Genomic DNA, 18,281 nt, shown 5'->3' on the forward strand with positions numbered 1-18,281 from the left:
ATAAATTACTCTTATTTTTTTTGCCCCGCAGATGTACTAAACTGACATTAATGTAATAATCACTCCTTCAGATCCTGGAACAATCACTTGAGTATTGCTGATAAAAGAAACATGCTGTCAAAGTTTTTCATCTTTCACTCGTCAGGACAGATGCAAGAGTGCCAAATTTCAAAGAGAGCAACAGTTTATACGGCATTTGAAAAGGTTGCTATTTGGTTAGCAAGTCAACTCTGATTGGTGGGGGCATTGCTATGGAGAATCCAGCAGGAAACGTTTCTTTTGTTTAATTTTAAAAAGGCACAAAGCCTGGACATGTTCCTCTTGCCTATGGAGGACAAGCATATGTAGCTTCTAGCAAGCAAAGGTGGTCTACATCGGGAGCCCGACCAATAATCTTAAATTAATTTTGGTGTAATTCTTTGCATACTTGGTAAAGGGAACATGTCCAGGCATTGTGCCTTTTTTGAAGTAAACAAAAGCGTGGGGGACATGTTTCCTGGTGCATTCTCCACGACAACACCTTGACCAATCAGAGGCAACTTTCCAACCAATCAGTACCCCTTTCCCGTGGAGTATAAATTGTTACTCCCTTCGAAATTTAGTATTCTTGCATTTGTCCTGATAAGTGCAAGACGAAAAGCTTTGACGCATCTCTTTTTTTTGGCAGTTCTCAAGTTCTGCATTACTACGCAATCTTCATTGGAATCAATTCTCTTTCCTGCTCCAACACTCCGCCTCAGTTCTAAAGATCTTGTTTGGACTTGTGTTGTTTCAGGTCGCTTACAGGAGGTGCCAATTCCCCGTTGGCGATGATCTGTGCGATGAGCTCCCACTTCCGGTCGCTGGTCGCGTGGTGCAGCATCTGTCGACGTAGGATCTCCCCCACCGAAATGGACTCAAATCCGTATCGCCTGGCCATCTTGGCACTTTGCGTTCCCTTCCCGCTCCCAGGGCCCCCTGCAATGTGCGGAACAACGCAAACAGGTCAAGGTGCATTCACACTATAGGTCTCAAAAGTGTTGGGGGGGGGGGCGGTGGGATGGAGGGTGGCAGGAGAAGGAAGAGGAAAATGGAAAAGCAGATGGAGTAGGTCGCTGCTACAATGCTGGTGGTTCGGTAGTTCAAGGATTTCGAAGCAGTTACCATGAAAAAATGTCAATATATGTCCATGTTGATAAGAAATGTGGCTTGCAGACAGATTTGGAGCTGATGGTGTTCCCAGGCACCTCTAACCCCAGAATGTTCACCCCATTTCCTACATTACATCTGTGAACACACTTCAAAAGTACTTTATTGGCTGTAAAATGCTTCAAGATGGTATGAGGTTCCTAAAAGGGTCATCTAAATACAAGTTCCTCCTTTCTCACTTAACACCAGTTAAATGGAAGTCCTGCATTGCCTCCTCCCCCTCCAGTGCGCTGCTTCCATTCCTCGTTCTACATCAGTGCCACCTCTTCAAGAATTCACTTCTTAAAACAAGAAGGCAGGTAGCAGGAACTCCGCCACATTGAAGAGCAGAGCACGAAGGAGCTTGGGAAATATAGGTCAGCTGACATCAAGCTTTTGAAAAAAAGTAAATTTAGAGTACCCAATTCTGTTTTTCAGTGAAGGGCCAATTTAGCGTGGCCATTGCACCTACACTACTCTGCACATCTTTGGGTTGTGGGGGTGAGACCCACTCAGACACGGGGAGAATGTGCAAACTCCACACGGACAGTGACTCAGGGCCGGGATTGAACCCGGGTCCTCGGTGCCGTGAGGCAGCAGTGCTAACCACCGTGCCGCCCTGCAAATGAACTATTAGCAATATAACAGTTTATGAATGATGTATTATAGTTGATTGAGGAGCTTATGCTCCAGCTTGTATGGGTCTAGCTTCCCTGCATGTACTTGGATAAAACCTGTGAACCAAGAAACTTGAGTCTTGTCCAGTCTCTGCAGAACTGATTACCTCCCTTTCAATCTCTTACAAGGATTTTCACAGTAGGTGAGCTTTATAAATAATAAGCTGAATGTGTATAAAGGGGTTTAACTGGGTCTCACTAATGATACAAAGTGCCCCAGCCACGTGTGTCTTGGCAGCGCGCCATTCAATCGTAGCGGGATCCTCTCTTCCCGTCAATGGGATTTCCCATTGGATCCATCCCACGCCACCGGGAAACCCATGGGCGGGTTTGCGCTGGCAGTGGGTAAAGAGAATCCCAACGGTCACAGAATGCCAGCCAAGGTACGGGCTGAATGACACGAGATCTCGGTCAAACGCCAAACTGCTTATGGTTCTCAGCGCAGTAGGTTTGACTGAGGTGCGGTTTTCCTCATGCCACATCCGTCTCCAATGTGCTCCAGCCAGGCTCTGGTCGGTCAAGCCACGAGACCTCTTCTTGCTTCGTTTTCTGTAATCGCATGACCCGACCCTCGCTCTGCCTCCTCCCGCCCACAGCCTGAGATGCCGACGCGCTCCCTCTGCATCGGTCTCACCTTCCCCCTTTCCCGCTTCTCGGGGGTGTCTTGGACCCTGAACCCCCCGCCTGAATTGCTCCATTAGAAAGGAGCAAACCAGGTTCGATCCCTGCTCTGGGTCACTGTCCGTGTGGAGTTTGCACATTCTCCCCGTGTTTGCGTGGGTTTCGCCCCCACAACCCAAAGATCTGCAGGCTCGGTGGATTGGCCACACTAAATTGCCCCTTAATTGGAAAAAATTAATTGGGTACTCTAAGTTTATTTTAAAAAAGGAGCAAACGGAGGAAAAATAAAACCCGGATTAGGGATTCAATTCTCCACCCAGGATGAAAACAGATCAGTCAAGTTATAACGGAGGGAGGCCGACCATTTGAGAGCCAGCTCAAGTAATGTTTTACCAACCTGTCCACACTGAGAGTTGTCATCGGCACCTCAGACCATGATATGTTTGGATTGCTTGTTGACAAAAATAGCAACTTGCATTTATATAGCACCTTTAATGTGGTAAACCGTCCCAAGGTATGTCTTGGCAGCGAATTCAGACTGATGAGGATGTTTCTAAGTGCTCTCACTGTGGAGAGATGTGGCCACTAATGTAAGATGGCGACGCACCAGGGTGGGGGGGGGGAGGCCACTTAAAAGGGCCCAAATTCAATTCTGTGGGCAGGTTCTTCCAGAACATTGGGAATGTTCTGGTCCCACTGGAAAACACACCGTGGGGGAGGGGGTTTGGGACGCGACATTCACTGATGGAGCATTCTATCTTCCTGCCGCTTGTCAATGGGATTTTCATAGAATTTACAGTGCAGAAGGAGGCCATTCCGCCCATCGAGTCTGCACCGGCTCCTGGAAAGAGCACCCTACCCAAGGTCAACACCTCCACCCTATCCCCATAACCCAGTAACCCCACCCAACACTAAGGGCAATTTTGGACACTAAGGGGCAATTTATCATGGCCAATCCACCTAACCTGCACATCTTTGGACTGTGGGAGGAAACCGGAGCACCCGGAGGAAACCCACGCACACACGGGGAGGATGTGCAGACTCCGCACAGACAGTGACCCAAGCCGGAATCGAACCTGGGACCCTGGAGCTGTGAAGCAATTGTGCTAACCACAATGCTACCGTGCTGCCCAATTTTGCATTGTAACCACCCCACGCCGCTGTAAAACGTGCTGGCGTAAAAAATGAACCACAGTGAGCGGAGAATTCGGGCCCTTGTGTTCTGCCCAGCGTGGCTAAAAAGCTGAAGTTTGTGCTTGTGACTTGGTGCAGGAGTGCAGACTCAGGAATCCAGGGGAATAGAACCTTGGGAGACGTATTGAGTAGGAAAGCAGGCAAAACTCCACAGTTCTTCTTCAAATAACACCCAATGCACCCATGAGGAAGATCAGACCGGCCTAGCTTAAAGACAGCACCCCAGGCAACGCAGCACCCTCACAGCATTGCACTGAATTGTCAGCCTGGCTGCTGTGCACATGTTGTCAGGAGTGGGACTCGAACCCACAACCTTCCGATGCAGAAGCAAGAGTTCTACCACAAAACCACACCCATACTTTGTCCAGTGAGCACGCAGCGTGTGAAGCAATTAACAGTCTGCTGGGCAGATCAGAGTTAGTACAGCTTTGGCCGACCTTCCCGGCAGAGTAGAAGAGGAAAAAGAACAACTTAACGCAGAATCAGACAGTTACCGCACTCGAGTAATACAGAAACCGAGGACAGACTTACCAATGACAAAAATAATGCATGGCCTTGTTTTGGTTGGGTCGAACACATCGTATTCTTGAATCAGTCCAGAAGATTCTGTCATGTCTGAGTCACTTTCAATTGAAAATTGGGCTTGGATTGGGGGCAAACGGTCATATCGACGATAAGGAGCAACTCCTGCTTCTAACAGAACAAAACATCAATTAGTAATTCATCTGAAGGTCAAAGATGCTTCAAATATTAAATATGACTCAATTCCATTAATTTATTTGAGTCGATTACAGGTGGATGGGGTAAAAATGGTGACGGGAGCCTTAGAACTCGCTCGGGTATATCAATATATATATATATATCTTTCCCTCCATCTCCTTTCTGCCTCGCCTGAGAGAGATGTTTCTTGCTGTGTGTCTGGTACTAGGGTCATTGGCGACATCCAGGACCTCACTCACATGTCTGTTATCAATGCGTCGAGGTTGTACAGACAGAAGGAAGCCACCGGGCCTATCGAGTCCATGCCAGCTCTCTGTGGAGTTATTCAGTCAGTCCCATTCCACCACTCAATCCCTGGTGCCTTGCCTGTTTATTTCCCACAAGTTTATTTCCCTCAATTGGAGGAGGGGAATGGGCCGGTCAAGAGGGCCCAGGTATTTGCGCACTTAAAGGGACTGAAGGCAGACGGAGCCGTGCTACAGGAGACGCACCTGAAAGTTGCAGATCAGATCAGACTGAGGAAGGGATGGGTAGGGCAGGTCTTTCACTCCGGGTTGGACGTGAAGAACAGGGGGGGGGTCACAATCTTGGTGAGCAAGCGGGTGACTTTTGAGACGGTGGGCATCGTGGCGGATAAAGGGGGCCGTTATGTGATGGTGAGTGGTAGGCTGCAGGGAGCCCAGGTGGTGCTGGCGAATGTCTATGCCCCAAATTGGGACGATGCAGGGTTCATGAAGCGGATGCTAAGCCGGATCCCGGATTTGGAGGCTGGGAACCTGATTATGGGGGGGGGGGGGGGGGGGGGATTTCAACACGGTACTGGACCCGGTAATGGATCGGTCTCGGTCTAGGTCGGGTAAGAGGCCGAGGTCCTGAGGGGGTTTATGGATCAGATGGGGGGAGTGGATCCGTGGAGGTTTGCTAGGCCAAGGGCGAGGGAGTTCTCCTTCTTTTCCCACGTGCACAAGGCCTATTCACGGATAGACTTTTTCGAGGTGAGCAGGGCACTGATCCCGAGAGTAGAGGGGACGGAGTATTCGGCCATCGCGATTTCGGATCACGCCCCGCACTGGGTGGAGCTGGAGTTAGGGGAAGAGAGGGGCGCTTGGACGTGGGATTGTTGGCAGATGAGGAGGTCTGTGGGCGGATCCGGGGGTGTGTGGAGGCCAATGACAACGGGGAGGTCTCGGTGAGTGTGGTCTGGGAGGCGCTGAAGGAGGTGGTTAGAGGGGAGCTAATCTCCATCAGGGCTCACAGAGAGAAGAGGGAGAGGAGGGAGAGGGATAGATTGGTAGGAGAGATATTTAGGGTGGATAGGAGATATGCGGAATCCCCCGAGGAGGGGCTGTTGAAGGAGTGCCGGTGCCTCCAAACGGAGTTTGACTTGCTGACTGCGGGGAAAGCTGAGGCCCAGTGGAGGAAGGTACAAGGAGCAGCGTATGAATATGGGGAAAAGGCGAGTCAGATGCTGGCGCACAGCTGCGGAGGAAGGAGGCGGCTAGGGAAATTGGGGGAATCAGGGACAAGGGAGGGAATACGGTGCGGAGTTCAGCCAAAATAAATGAGGCCTTCAGGGACTTCTATGGGAACTTGTACAAATCAGGGGGGGGGATGCGGCGGTTCCTGGACCAATTGAGGTTTCCGAGTGTAGAGGAGGAGCAGGTAGAGGGCTTGGGGGCCCCGATTGGGATGGAGGAGCTGGTTAAGAGGTTGGGGAATATGCAGGCGGGCAAGCCCCCGGGATCAGATGGGTTCCCGATTGAATTCTATGGGAAGTTTTCGGAACTGTTGGCTCCGTTGCTGTTGAGAACTTTTAACGAGGCGAGGGAAAAGGAAGTCTTCCCCCGACGATGTCGCGAGCTCTGATCTCGCTTATTCTCAAGCGGGACAAAGACCCGCTGCAATGTGGCTCATATAGGCCGATTTCACTCCTCAATGTGGATGCCAAGGTGTTGGCGAAGGTCCTGGCCACTAGGATTGAGGATTATGTCCCGGGAATGATACATGAGGATCAGACGGGATTTGTGAAGGGCAGGCAGCTGAATGCAAATGTACGGAGGCTCCTGAATATGATTATGGTGCCCTTGGAGAGGGGGGGGAGTTAGAAGTGGTGGCGGCTATGGACGTGGAGAAGGCCTTCGACCGGGTGGAGTGGGAGTACCTGTGGGAGGTGCTGGGTAGGTTTGGGTTAGGGAAGGGGTTCATTGGTTGGGTTAAATTGTTATACCAGGCCCCAGTGGCGAGGGTATCGATGAACCGGTTGAGGTCAAAGTACTTTAGACTATACCGTGGAACGAGGCAGGGTTGCCCCCTAACCCCCCTGCGATTGAGCCATTGACCATGGCGCTGAGGGAATCTAGAAGCTGGAGGGGTTTGGTCCATTGCGGGGGGGGGGGGGGGGGGGGGGGGGGGGGGGGGGAGGACCGCATCTCACTATATGCGGATGACCTGCTTCTATATATCACAGATCCGGTGGAGGGGATGGGGGAGGTTATGCAGACCCTCAGGGAGTTTGGAGACTTTTCGGGATATAAGCTTAACGTTGGGGAGAACGAGCTCTTCGTGGTGCATGCGCGGGGCCAGGAACAGAGGCTGGAGAAGCTGCCGCTCAAGATGGTGGAGAGGAGTGTTCGGTATTTGGGTATTCAGGTGGCCAAGAGTTGGGGGGTCTTGCATAAGCTCAATCTGGCGCGGCTGGTGGACCAGATGGAGGAGGTCTTTAGGAGGTGGGACATGCTACCGCTCTCCCTAGCGGGTAGGCTGCAGTCTGTCAAGATGACGGTCCTCCCTAGGTTCTTGTTTGTGTTTCAGTGCCTGCCCATTCTCATCCCTAAGGCCGTTTTCAAGCAAGTGAGCAAGAGTATTATGGATTTGTGTGGGCCAATAAGACCCCGGGGAGGGTGTTGGCATTGCCGAATCTGTGTAGCTACTACTGGGCAGCGAACGTGTCCGGAATGGAAAAGACTAGAGGCGGCGTCTTGTGTAGGTACTAGCCTGGGGGCACTGGTGACGGCACCGTTGCCGCTTCTGCTGACGCGGTATACCACGAGCCCGGTGGTGACGGTGACGCTGAGGATTTGGGGGCAATGGAGGTGGCACAGGGGGGAGATGGGGGCCTCAGTCTGGTCCCTGATACGGAATAACCATAGGTTTGCCCCGGGCAGGATAGATGGTGGGTTCCAAAGCTGGCACCGGGCAGGAATTAGAAGGCTGGGGGATTTATTCATTGACGGGACTTTTGCCAGTTTAAGGGCACTGGAGGAGAAATTTGGGTTACCCCCGGGAAATGCCTTCAGGTACATGCAGGGTCGGGCGTTTGTCAGGAAGCAGGAAGGAGAATTTCCATTGCTGCCTGCCCGCAGGATACAGGACAGGGTGATTTTGGGTGTTTGGGTCGGAGAGGGTAAGATCTCGGAGATATACCAGGAGCTTCAGGAAATGGAGGAAGCCTCCGTGGAGGAGCTGAAGGGCAAATGGGAAGAGGAGCTGGGTGAGGAGCTGGATGAGGGCCTGTGGACTGACACCATGGGCAGGGTCAATTCCTCCTCATCTTGCGCCAGGCTCAGCCTGATCCAGTTTAAAGTGGTACACAGGGCGCAAATGACAGGGGCAAGGATGAGTAAATTTTTCAGGCCTCCATTGCCCCCAAATCCTCAGCATCGCCATCACCACCGGGCTCATGGTATACCGCGTCAGCAGAAGCGGCAAGGGTGCCGTCACCAGTGCCCCCAGGCTAGTACCTACACAAGATGCCGCCTCTGGTCTTTTCCATTCCGCCCCCTCTCCCTCCATCATCCATTTCCGATGTGTGAGGTGTTCGGAGAGCCCAGCAAACCACGCCCATATGTTCTGGGCGTGCCCGGCGCTGTCTGGAGTGTTTTGTAAACTTATTGAAAAACTTTGAATAAATACATTTTAAAAAAAAGTTTATTTCCCTCAAGCGACCAACCAATTTCCTGTTGAAATCATTCAGTCTCTCCGCTTCCACCACCTCCATGGGCAGCGTGTTCCAGATCTTTACGACTGGTTGCATTAAAAAAAGGTCCGTGCTCACATCCAGACCCTGCCTCTCTTACCTTAAACCTGTGCCCCCTGTGTAGCCTTTCTACTTTCAGCCAATGGCAACAGCTTTTCGGTTGTTTAGCTTATCTAGGTATAATGAACAACTCTCTCAGGCCTCCCCTTACTCCAGGGAGGTCAGCACGGACAGTATCAGCAGGGACAGGATTTCCCCTCTGCAGGCAGAATGCCACACGATGGGCTGCCAAGATCTACTTGTTCAACACAGGCATAGAGGAAACCACGAATGAAGTGAATCATAAACTTAGTCCCGGTTTCTATGATTCAGTATCAAACTGGATGGTGGAAAGTAACCTGCAGTAACATTACTCAGGGTGGATTCACTGTGGCTCAGAATGGGGCAATAGGCCATGTCAACCAAGACTGTCGAAGTTTAGAAGGGTAGTCATCGGGCCTGAACAGGATCAGGCTCAAACATAAACTGCTGCGGGTCAGGAAGTAACCTTGATCTCAAGCCGTAAGCTTCTGGATTGATAATACGAAATGCAGAATGTTCCGGAAAGAGCACAATATTATCTGTTGACAAACACTAATCGGCTTGAGACAGACTCTTAATGCTTCTCTGAAAGCAGCAGATAGGAACACGAGTAATTTAAAAGGAAGTTAACTGTTTCACTGTGAGGCGATCTCTGTCCAATGTTTTTGTTATGGCCACTCCTGCACAGAACAATTATCCTGTCCGCAATTTATATTCACAGCCGAGGTACCAGCTCAGGGTTACTACCTCAAACTCTAGACGGTGACAAGATAATTTCAGTGTATTACCTCTGAGGGACACCAAGAAAATAATCTGCCTTTATCCAAAAGGTTATCCATCATTTAAAATATCCAGCTTGGATCAGCAACATTCGCAATCCATCTGTGTTCACAATGACAACCGGCAAAGTCCCCCCCTCCCTCTGAAATTTGATGATAAGGTGATGATAAGAACTCTCTCAGCATCCCATAGCGGAATCAGTTTGACATGTAACCACAGCCTTCTGATCCATAGGAGAAGCTGTGACCAGCAAACCCGAGCTGATTCTGGGTTCTTCGGCGGAGACGAGTTGTGGGATGGAAAATTCTTTTTTTTGTCATTTTTTTGTTTTTGTTGGGTTAAAGGAAATAAATGAACCTGACGGATCCTGAATGTTAATCACACCTTGCACGAAGACGCCGACTGACCCACTGCACATTGTCAACAAGCCATGCTTTTTATTTCAGCTCCGGAACATCGCAGGTGCGATGCTGAGGGAAGATCCCTCGACGCTGAATCATAGAATTTACAGTGCAGAAGGAGGCCATTTGGCCCATTGAGTCTGCACCAGCCCTTGGAAAGAGCAGGCCACTTAAGCCCACACCTCCAACCTATCTCCACAACCCAGTAACCCCACCTGACCTTTTATTTTGGACACTAAGGGGCAATTTAGCAAGGCCAATCCACCTAACCTGCACGTCTTTGGACTGTGGGAGGAAACCGGAGCACCCGGAGGAAACCCACGCACACACGGGGGAGAACGTGCAAATTGAACCTGGGACCCTGGAGCTGTGAAGCAACAGTGCTAACCACTGTGCAACCTTTGACCTCCAGTTGCATTACTGCCCCGGAAACATTCCCGGTCGCCGTTCCTGCTTTTGACATCGGGCAATGGAGAATCCGGCCCACTATTCTTCCGGTGTTTCTTGTGAATTCAAAATATGGATTGCTCCTCATTGAAGGTGCAATGCACCGGGGACAGAGCCCGAGACAGGATGTAGAAACAGGCTGTTTAAATTCTCAGCTATTATCCAGAAACACTGCTTCCAGCTGACATCGGACATCAACCACATTGAAATCCGGCAGCTCACCACAGCCAGGATTAAGCACAAAATACCGCCAAAGGCAACCTGTGAGTGGTCACTGATTCTGTGTTTATATCGGAACAATGTGCATCGCAGACACAGTTAATCCCCACTTCTCCTTCCACAGCTGCCTTCCTGTTTTCCAAAACCGGTCATGTTTCACAACCAGCTAATCGATGCCATGTTTCCAATTCAAGGATTAACTAGGCCAAAGCAAACATCCCTGGGGGCAAACAGAGGGGCGGCGGGGGGTTGATGTCAGAGGAAGCAGCATTTTGGGTCAGCACAGTCTAGAGGGGAGCAACATCTGGGGGTGAAACATCTGGGAATGATATCTGGGGAGAGCCACATCTGGGGGATTGACATCTGGGGGGATGCAACATCTGGGAGTGACATCTGGGGGAGTGAAGTCTGGGGAAGCAACCCTTGTACTGCCGGCTGCAACATCTGGGGAAAGTAACATCAGGAACTGTATCCAGGGCTCAGAATGCATTGCTTCTTAGTTGCAGTTTACCCTCCTAAAAGACTCTCTAATCTGGCTGTTCCCTGGATGCCAGCTGCCCTGTTGTCCCCCATTCAAGCACAATTCTTAAAGTATTAGTCTAAACAGGGAGTGTCAGTGGGCTATCCGATCATGGGTGGGATGAAGGGGGAAGTGTCAAAGCCAAACTAAGTCCAGACATTTCCCAGCAGTAGTTGAAGGGGCAGTCACTGAATCAGGAGTCAGTACAAAGGCCGAAACCAGCTGGGGACGGTATCTGAGGAAAAACATTTTCACCCAGAGGGCGGTGGGAATCTGGAACTCGCTGAAAGGGTGGTGGAGGCAGAAACCCTCACAACATTTAAGAGGCATCTAGATGAATACTCGAAATACCACAGCACACAAGGCTATGGACCAAGTGGTGGAAAATGAGATTAGAATAGATAGGTGTTTGGTGCCTGACACAGACCGAAGAGCCTTTTTCTATGTTGTAAAGCTCTATGGGCGAGATTCTCCCCAAATGCGGAGAATCGTAAAGGCTGCCGTGGGACAGGCCGTGACCCACGGCAGCCTTCACGCCTACTTCTGGGGTCGATTCTCCCCCCCGGGCGGGGCTAGGAGTGCGGCCCCGTGCGTCACGGCGGCGCGGCCTTGACGACAGTCATCAAGGCCGCACGTCAACCGTCACGCCGGCTGATGCCCGATGATGTCGGCCGCGCATGCGCATGTTGGACAACGCCAACTCGCGCATGCGCAGTTGGCGTCTTTTCCCTCAGCCGCCCCGCAAGACGTGGCAACTTGATCTTGCGGGGCGGCGGAGGGAAAAGAGTGCGTCCGTTACGGACACACGGCCCGCGAGCGGTGGGTACCGATCGCGGGCCTATGCCCCCCTTGGCACGGCCGTGGTACTGCCGTGCCAATCGGGCCCCCAGATGCCCCAAACGGGCATCTGGCGCCCGTTTCACGACGGCAGCGAGCAGGTGTGTTTGCTGCCGTGTTTTAACGGGCGTGAAGGCCCGGCCGCTCGGCCTCGGAGAATCGCCGCTTGCCGTAAAAAACGGCGGGCGGCGATTCATGGCGTGGGTCGGGTGTGGGGGGGGAGAGAATAGCGGGAGGGCGTGAAAAATGTCGGGAGGCCCTTCCGCTATTCTCCCACCCGGCGTGGGGGGCGGAGAATCGTGCCCTTTGTCTTTGCAAAGATAAAATTTCATTTATATAGCGCCTTTAATGGACTCTGGCCATCCCAAAAAGCTTTACAGCCAATGAAGAAGTTTTGAAGTGTAGTCACTGCTGCGACGTTGGAACTAAGGGTTACTGTTCCTCAATTTCTCAGATTTATATCCGTGATTGTTGCCCACTTGGTGGATGTCACTAGACAGGAGAACTGTACAGAGTCAGCCACATTATAGCACTGCGCTGGCTTCTGTTAACAAGCAGCTTGAACGCAGCTCACTAATACATTTTAAAAAGCAAATTTAGAGTACCCAATTCTTTTTTTCCAATTAAGGGGAATTGAGTGTGGGCAAAGCGAGCGTGAAGTAGAGGTACAAATATGTAGACAGATTATAGAAAAATGTAGGAGCAATAAGGTGGTTGTGATGGGAGATTTTAACTTCCCCAACATTGAATGGACTCGTGTAGTGTTGGAGGCATAGATGGAGCGGAGTTTGTAAGGAGCATCCAGGAGAGTTTTTTAGAGCAGTATGTAAATAGTCCAACTCGGAAAGGGGCCATACTGGATCTGGTATTGGGGAATGATCCCGGCCAGGTGGTTGAAGTTTCAGTCGGTGATTACTTTGGGAATAGCGATCACAATTTTGTAAGTTTTAGAATACTCATCGACAAAGACGAGAGTGGTCCTAAAGGAAGAGTGCTAAATTGGGGAAAGGCAGAGTATAACAAAATTCGGCAGGAGCTAGGGAATGTGGATTGGGAGCAGCTGTTTAAGGGTAAATCCACATTTGAAATGTGGGAGTCTTTTAAGGAAAGATTGCAGGACAGACATGTCCCTGTGAAAATGAGGGATAGAAATGGCAAGATTAGGGAACCATGGATGACGGGTGAAATTGTGAGACTAGCTAAGATGAAAAAGGAAGCATACACAAGATTGAGGCGACTCAAGACTAATGAAGCTTTGGAGGAATATCGGGAAAGTAGGACGAATCTCAAACGCGCAATAAAGAGGGCTAAAAGGGGAAAAGGGGCCATGAAATATCTTTGGCTAACAGGGTTAAAGAAAATCCCAAAGCCTTTTATTCGTATATAGAACATAGAACAGTACAGCACAGAACAGGCCCTTCGGCCCTCAATGTTGTGCCGAGCCATGATCACCCTACTCAAACCCACGTATCCACCCTATACCCATAACCCAACAACCCCCCCCTTAACCTTACTTTTATTAGGACACTACGGGCAATTTAGCATGGCCAATCCACCTAACCCGCACATCTTTGGACTGTGGGAGGAAACCGGAGCACCCGGAGGAAACCCACGCACACAGGGGGAGGACGTGCAGACTCCACACAGACAGTGACCCAGCCGGGAATCGAACCTGGGACCCTGGAGCTGTGAAGCATTTATGCTAACCACCATGCTACCCTGAGGGTCACTAGGGAAAGGATTGGCCCACTCAAAGACAAAAGAGGGAATTTATGCGTGGAGTCAGAGGAAATGGGTGAGATTCTTAATGAGTACTTTGCATCGGTATTCACCAAGGAGACGGACAGGACAGATGTTGAGGCTAGGGATGGATGTTTAAATACTCTAGGTCAAGTTGTCATAAGGAAGGGGGAAGTTTTGGGTATTCTAAAAGTCATTAAGGTGGACAAGTCCCCAGGACTGGATGGGATCTATCCCAGGTTACTGAGGGAAGCGAGGAACGAAATAGCTGGGGCCTTAACAGATATCTTTGCAGCATCCTTGAGCACGGGTGATGTCCTGGAGGACTGGAGAATTGCTAATGTTGTCCCTTTGTTTAAGAAGGGTAGCAGGGATAATCCAGGGAATTATAGACTTGTGAGCTTGACGTCAGTGGTAGGCAAACTGTTGGAGAAGATACTGAGGGATGGGATCTATTCACATTTGGAAGAAAATAGACTTATCAGTGTTAGGCAGCATGGTTTTGTGCAGGGAAGGTCATGTCTTACAAACCTAATAGAATTCTTTGAGGAAGTGACAAAGTTAATTGATGAGGGAAGGGCTGTAGATGTCATATACATGGACTTCAGTAAGGCGTTTGATGAAGTTTCCCATGGCGGGTTGATGGAAAAAGTGAAGTCGTATGGGGTTCAGGGTGTACTAGCTAGATGGATAAAGAACTGGCTGGGCAACAGGAGACAGAGAGTAGTGGTGGAAGGGAGTGTCTCAAAATAGAGAAAGGTGACCAGTGGTGTTCCACAGGGATCCGTGCTCGGGCCACTGTTGTTTGTGATATACATAAATGATCTGGACGAAGGTATAGGTGGTCTGATTAGCAAGTTTGCAGATGATACTAAGATTGGTGGAGTTGTAGATAGCGAGGAGGACTGTCAGAGAATACAGCAAAATATAGATAGATTGGAGAGTTGTGCAGAGAAATGGCAGATGGAGTTCAATCCAGGCAAATGCGAGGTGATGCATTTTGGAAGATCTAATTCAAGAGCGGACTATATAGTCAATGGATGAGTCCTGGGGAAAATTGATGTACAGAGAGATCTGGGAGTTCAGGTCCATTGTACCCTGAAGGTGGCAACGCAGGTCGATAAGAGTGGTCAAGAAGGCATACAGAAGGGCAGCACGGTGGCCTAGTGGTTAGCACAACCGCCTCACGGCGCTGAGGTCCCAGGTTCGATCCCGGCTCTGGGTCACTGTCCGTGTGGAGTTTGCACATTCTTCCCGTGTCTGCGTGGGTTTCGCCCCCACAACCCAAAAATGTGCAGAGTAGGTGTATTGGCCACGCTAAATTGCCCCTTAATTGGAAAAAATAATTGGGTAATCTAAATTTATAAAAAAAAAGAAGAAGGCATACAGAGGGCAGCACGGTGGCCTAGTGGTTAGCACAACCGCCTCACGGCGCTGAGGTCCCAGGTTCGATCCTGGCTCTGGGTCACTGTCCGTGTGGAGTTTGCACATTCTCCCCGTGTCTGCGTGGGTTTCGCCCCCACAACCCAAAAATGTGCAGAGTAGGTGGATTGGCCACGCTAAATTGCCCCTTAATTGGAAAAAATAATTGGGTAATCTAAATTAAAAAAAAAAAGAAGGCATACAGCATGCTTGCCTTCATCGGACGGGGTATTGAGTACAAGAGTCGGCAGGTCATGTTACAGTTGTATAGGACTTTGGTTAGGCCACATTTGGAATACTGCATGCAGTTCTGGTCGCCACATTACCAAAAGGATGTGGATGCTTTAGAGAGGGTGCAGAGGAGGTTCACCAGGATGTTGCCTGGTATGGAGGGTGCTAGCTATGAAGAAAGGTTGAGTAGATTAGGATTGTTTTCGTTGGAAAGACGGAGGTTGAGGGGGGACCTGATTGAGGTCTACAAAATTATGAGAGGTATGGACAGGGTGGATAGCAACAAGCTTTTTCCAAGAGTGGGGGTGTCAATTACAAGGGGTCACGATTTCAAGGTGAGAGGGGGAAAGTTTATGGGAGATGTGCATGGAAAGTTTTTTACGCAGAGGGTGGTGGGTGCCTGGAACGCTTTGCCAGCGGAGGTGGTAGAGGCGGGCACGATAGCATCATTTAAGATGCATCTGGACAGGTATATGAACGGGCGGGGAACAGAGGGAAGTAGATCCTTGGAAAATGGGGGACAGGCTTAGATAAAGGATCTGGATCGGCGCTGGCTGGGAGGGCCGAAGGGCCTGTTCCTGTGCTGTAATTTTCTTTGTTCTTTGTTCTAATCCACCTACCCTGCACATCTTTGGGTTCTGGGGGTGAGACCCACGCAGGCACGAATGTGCAAACTCCACACGGACAGGGGGGCAGCGTGAGGCAACAGTGCTAACCACTGCACCACCGTGCTGCCCCACACTAAGAGATTTTTAAGAACAAATTGTGAAGCTTCTGCGCCTACTGTGAAACTGCACCTTCTCCGTTTGATGAACACTCCTGATTGTTTGAAAGAGTTTAACACAATAATGTAAAACGCCTCAGTTGTGGTTTCACTTGCGTATTGTTGCTATGTTGATAAAAAAAAGTCACACAAGAGTCAACGCGCCCTCATCATGTGCCAGGCTCAGCCTGGTACAATTCAAGGTGGTTCACGGGGCACACATGATGGTGGCCCGGTTGAGCAGGTTTTTTGGGATGGAGGACGGGTGTGGGAGATGTGCGGGAGGGCCTGCAAATCATGTCCACACGTTTTGGGCATGTCCGAAGTTCAGGAGATTCTGTCAGGGATTTGCAGATGTCATGCCCACGGTGCTAAAAACAAGGGTGGCGCCGAGTCCAGAGGTGGCGATTTTTGGAGTGTTGGAAAACTCGGGAGTCCAGGAGGTGAGAGAGGCTGACGTTTTGACATTTGCCTCTTTGGTAGCCCGGAGACGGATCTTATTAGCATGGAGGGACTCGGAGCCCCCAAAATGAGGGGTATGGGTTAGAGACATGGGTGTGTTTCTCAGGCTTGAGAAAATTAAGTTCACCCTGAAAGGGTCAATGTTCGGGTTCGTTGGGAGGTGGCAGCCGTTTATCGTCTTCTTCGAGGAAAACTAAACTGTTAGCAGATTCAATTGGAGTGGGCGGGGTGGAGTAGGGGGTAAGGGGGGCAGGGGTAGTGAGGTTATTTTTTGTTTCGCTTAGGTGGGAATAGTGAGAGATGGAGGGGGGTGTTACGCACTGAATTATGTTTACATTTGTATACTTTGTTGTTATAAAACCATAAATGCCTGAATAAGTGGGCAGCACGGTGGCCTAGTGGTTAGCACAACCGCCTCACGGCGCTGAGGTCCCAGGTTCGATCCCGGCTCTGGGTCACTGTCTGTGTGGAGTTTGCACATTCTCCCCGTGTCTGCGTGGGTTTCGCCCCCACAACCCAAAAATGTGCAGAGTAGGTGGATTGGCCACACTAAATTGCCCCTTAATTGGAAAAAATAATTGGTTAATCTAAATTTAAAAAAAAAATAAATGCCTGAATAAAATGCTTGTTCAAAAAATAAAAGTCACACAGTTCTGTTCTGAAAACACAGGTTCTTGAGCGTGGACTGGCTGTTTAATCATCGGAACAGGAGGGGGCCATTCAGCCCATCGGGTCTGCTCCTCCATTCAATACGATCACGGCTGATCGGATGCCTTTTGCACCCAATATCCCCCTAACCCTCTACGTTATTGCGAATCAGAAATCTGCCAATCTCTGCTCTAAACATACTCAACGGATGAGATTCCACAGCCCTCTGGGACAGACAATTCCAAAGAGAAGAGGGAAGAGATTTCACAACACTCTGAGGAAAAATGATTCTCCTCAACTCGGTCCTCAGTGGCTTCCCCCTTATTTTGAAACGGTGTCCCCTGGTTCTGGACTCCACACCGAGGTGGAAACGTCTTCCCAGCATCTACCCCACCTATCCCTGTAAGTATTTCGTAGGATTCAATAAGATCACCTCTCATTCTGCGAAGCGCTAAAGAATTCAGGCCCAGTTTCCCCAACCTCTCTTCATATGACAGTCCCGTCATCACAGAATCGGAGAGCGGTTACAGCGCAGGAGGCCATTCAGCCCACTGTGTCTGTGCTAGCTCTCTGCAAGAGCAACTCGGCCAGTCCCACTCCCCCACCTCAACCCTGAAAATATTTTCTCTTCAGGCGACAATCCAATTCACCGCTGAAAGATTCAGTTGATTCTGCCTCCACCAAACTCTCAGGCCGTGGGGTTCCACATCCCAACCACTCGCTGCGTGAGGGTGTTTTCCCTCACGTCGTCTTGCGCTTTTTTAACGCCATTCGCCTTGTCCTCTCATTCGCAACCAGACACATTTCTCAGACTCGTCATGGCTTTGAGCAGCTCTATCGAATCTCCACTTCTCTCAAGCTTGTGGGAGCAGCCTCAACTTCTCCAATCTATCCAGGTCACTGAGGTCTCTCCCCACCCCACGGAATCACTCTCGTACATCCTTTCTGCACCCCCTCTAAACCTTCCACATCCTTCGGCACAGTGGCTAGCACTACTATCTCACAGCGCCATGGACCCAGGTTCAATTCCGGCCTCGGGTGACTGTGCGGAGTCTACACGTTCTCCCCGTGTCTGCGTGGGTTTCCTCCGGGTGCTCCGGTTTCCTCCCACAATCCAAAGATGTGCAGGTTAGGTGGATTGCCCGTGATCAATTGCCCCTTAGTGTCCAAGAGGTTAGGTGGGGTTACGGAGATAGGGTGGGGGAGTGGGCCTGGGTGGGGTGCTCTTTCAGAAGGTCAGTGCAGAATTGATGGGCTGAATGGCCTCCTTCTCCACTGTGCTGAACTATGATTCCTAAAGTACAGTTGAGAGCGAACCAGTGTTATATACAGATTGAACAATTTGTGCACATATATCTCAGGTCCTCTACTCCGT

General features: G+C 50.3%; 1 protein-coding gene and 1 long non-coding RNA gene across 8 annotated transcripts in view; one reads left to right on the forward strand and one right to left on the reverse strand.

Annotated features, from left to right (window-relative positions):
• Positions 1 to 18,281, reverse strand: part of LOC119955856 (adenylate kinase isoenzyme 1-like) — a 211,274-nt gene that overhangs the window by 163,829 nt on the left and 29,164 nt on the right. For 2 of the 3 annotated variants that reach the window (XM_038782496.1, XM_038782495.1), the window contains exons 3-4: positions 4,191 to 4,352; positions 785 to 957 (exon numbers count right to left, since the gene is read on the reverse strand). In XM_038782496.1, coding sequence (XP_038638424.1) covers positions 785 to 957; positions 4,191 to 4,352 — 335 coding nt within the window. The remainder of the gene's footprint in view (positions 1 to 784; positions 958 to 4,190; positions 4,353 to 18,281) is intronic. The other variant, XM_038782497.1, reaches the window with a different exon arrangement.
• Positions 1 to 18,281, forward strand: part of LOC119955857 — a 75,820-nt gene that overhangs the window by 23,459 nt on the left and 34,080 nt on the right. For 2 of the 5 annotated variants that reach the window (XR_005458542.1, XR_005458545.1), the window contains one exon: positions 776 to 965. The exons of the other annotated variants lie outside the window; for them this stretch is intronic. This is a non-coding gene — a long non-coding RNA (uncharacterized LOC119955857). Of the gene's footprint in view, positions 1 to 775; positions 966 to 18,281 lie in introns of those variants that run through there. 5 annotated transcript variants of the gene reach the window in all.

The sequence above is a fragment of the Scyliorhinus canicula genome, chromosome 21 (assembly GCF_902713615.1).
Source record: "Scyliorhinus canicula chromosome 21, sScyCan1.1, whole genome shotgun sequence".
NCBI lineage: Eukaryota > Metazoa > Chordata > Chondrichthyes > Carcharhiniformes > Scyliorhinidae > Scyliorhinus > Scyliorhinus canicula.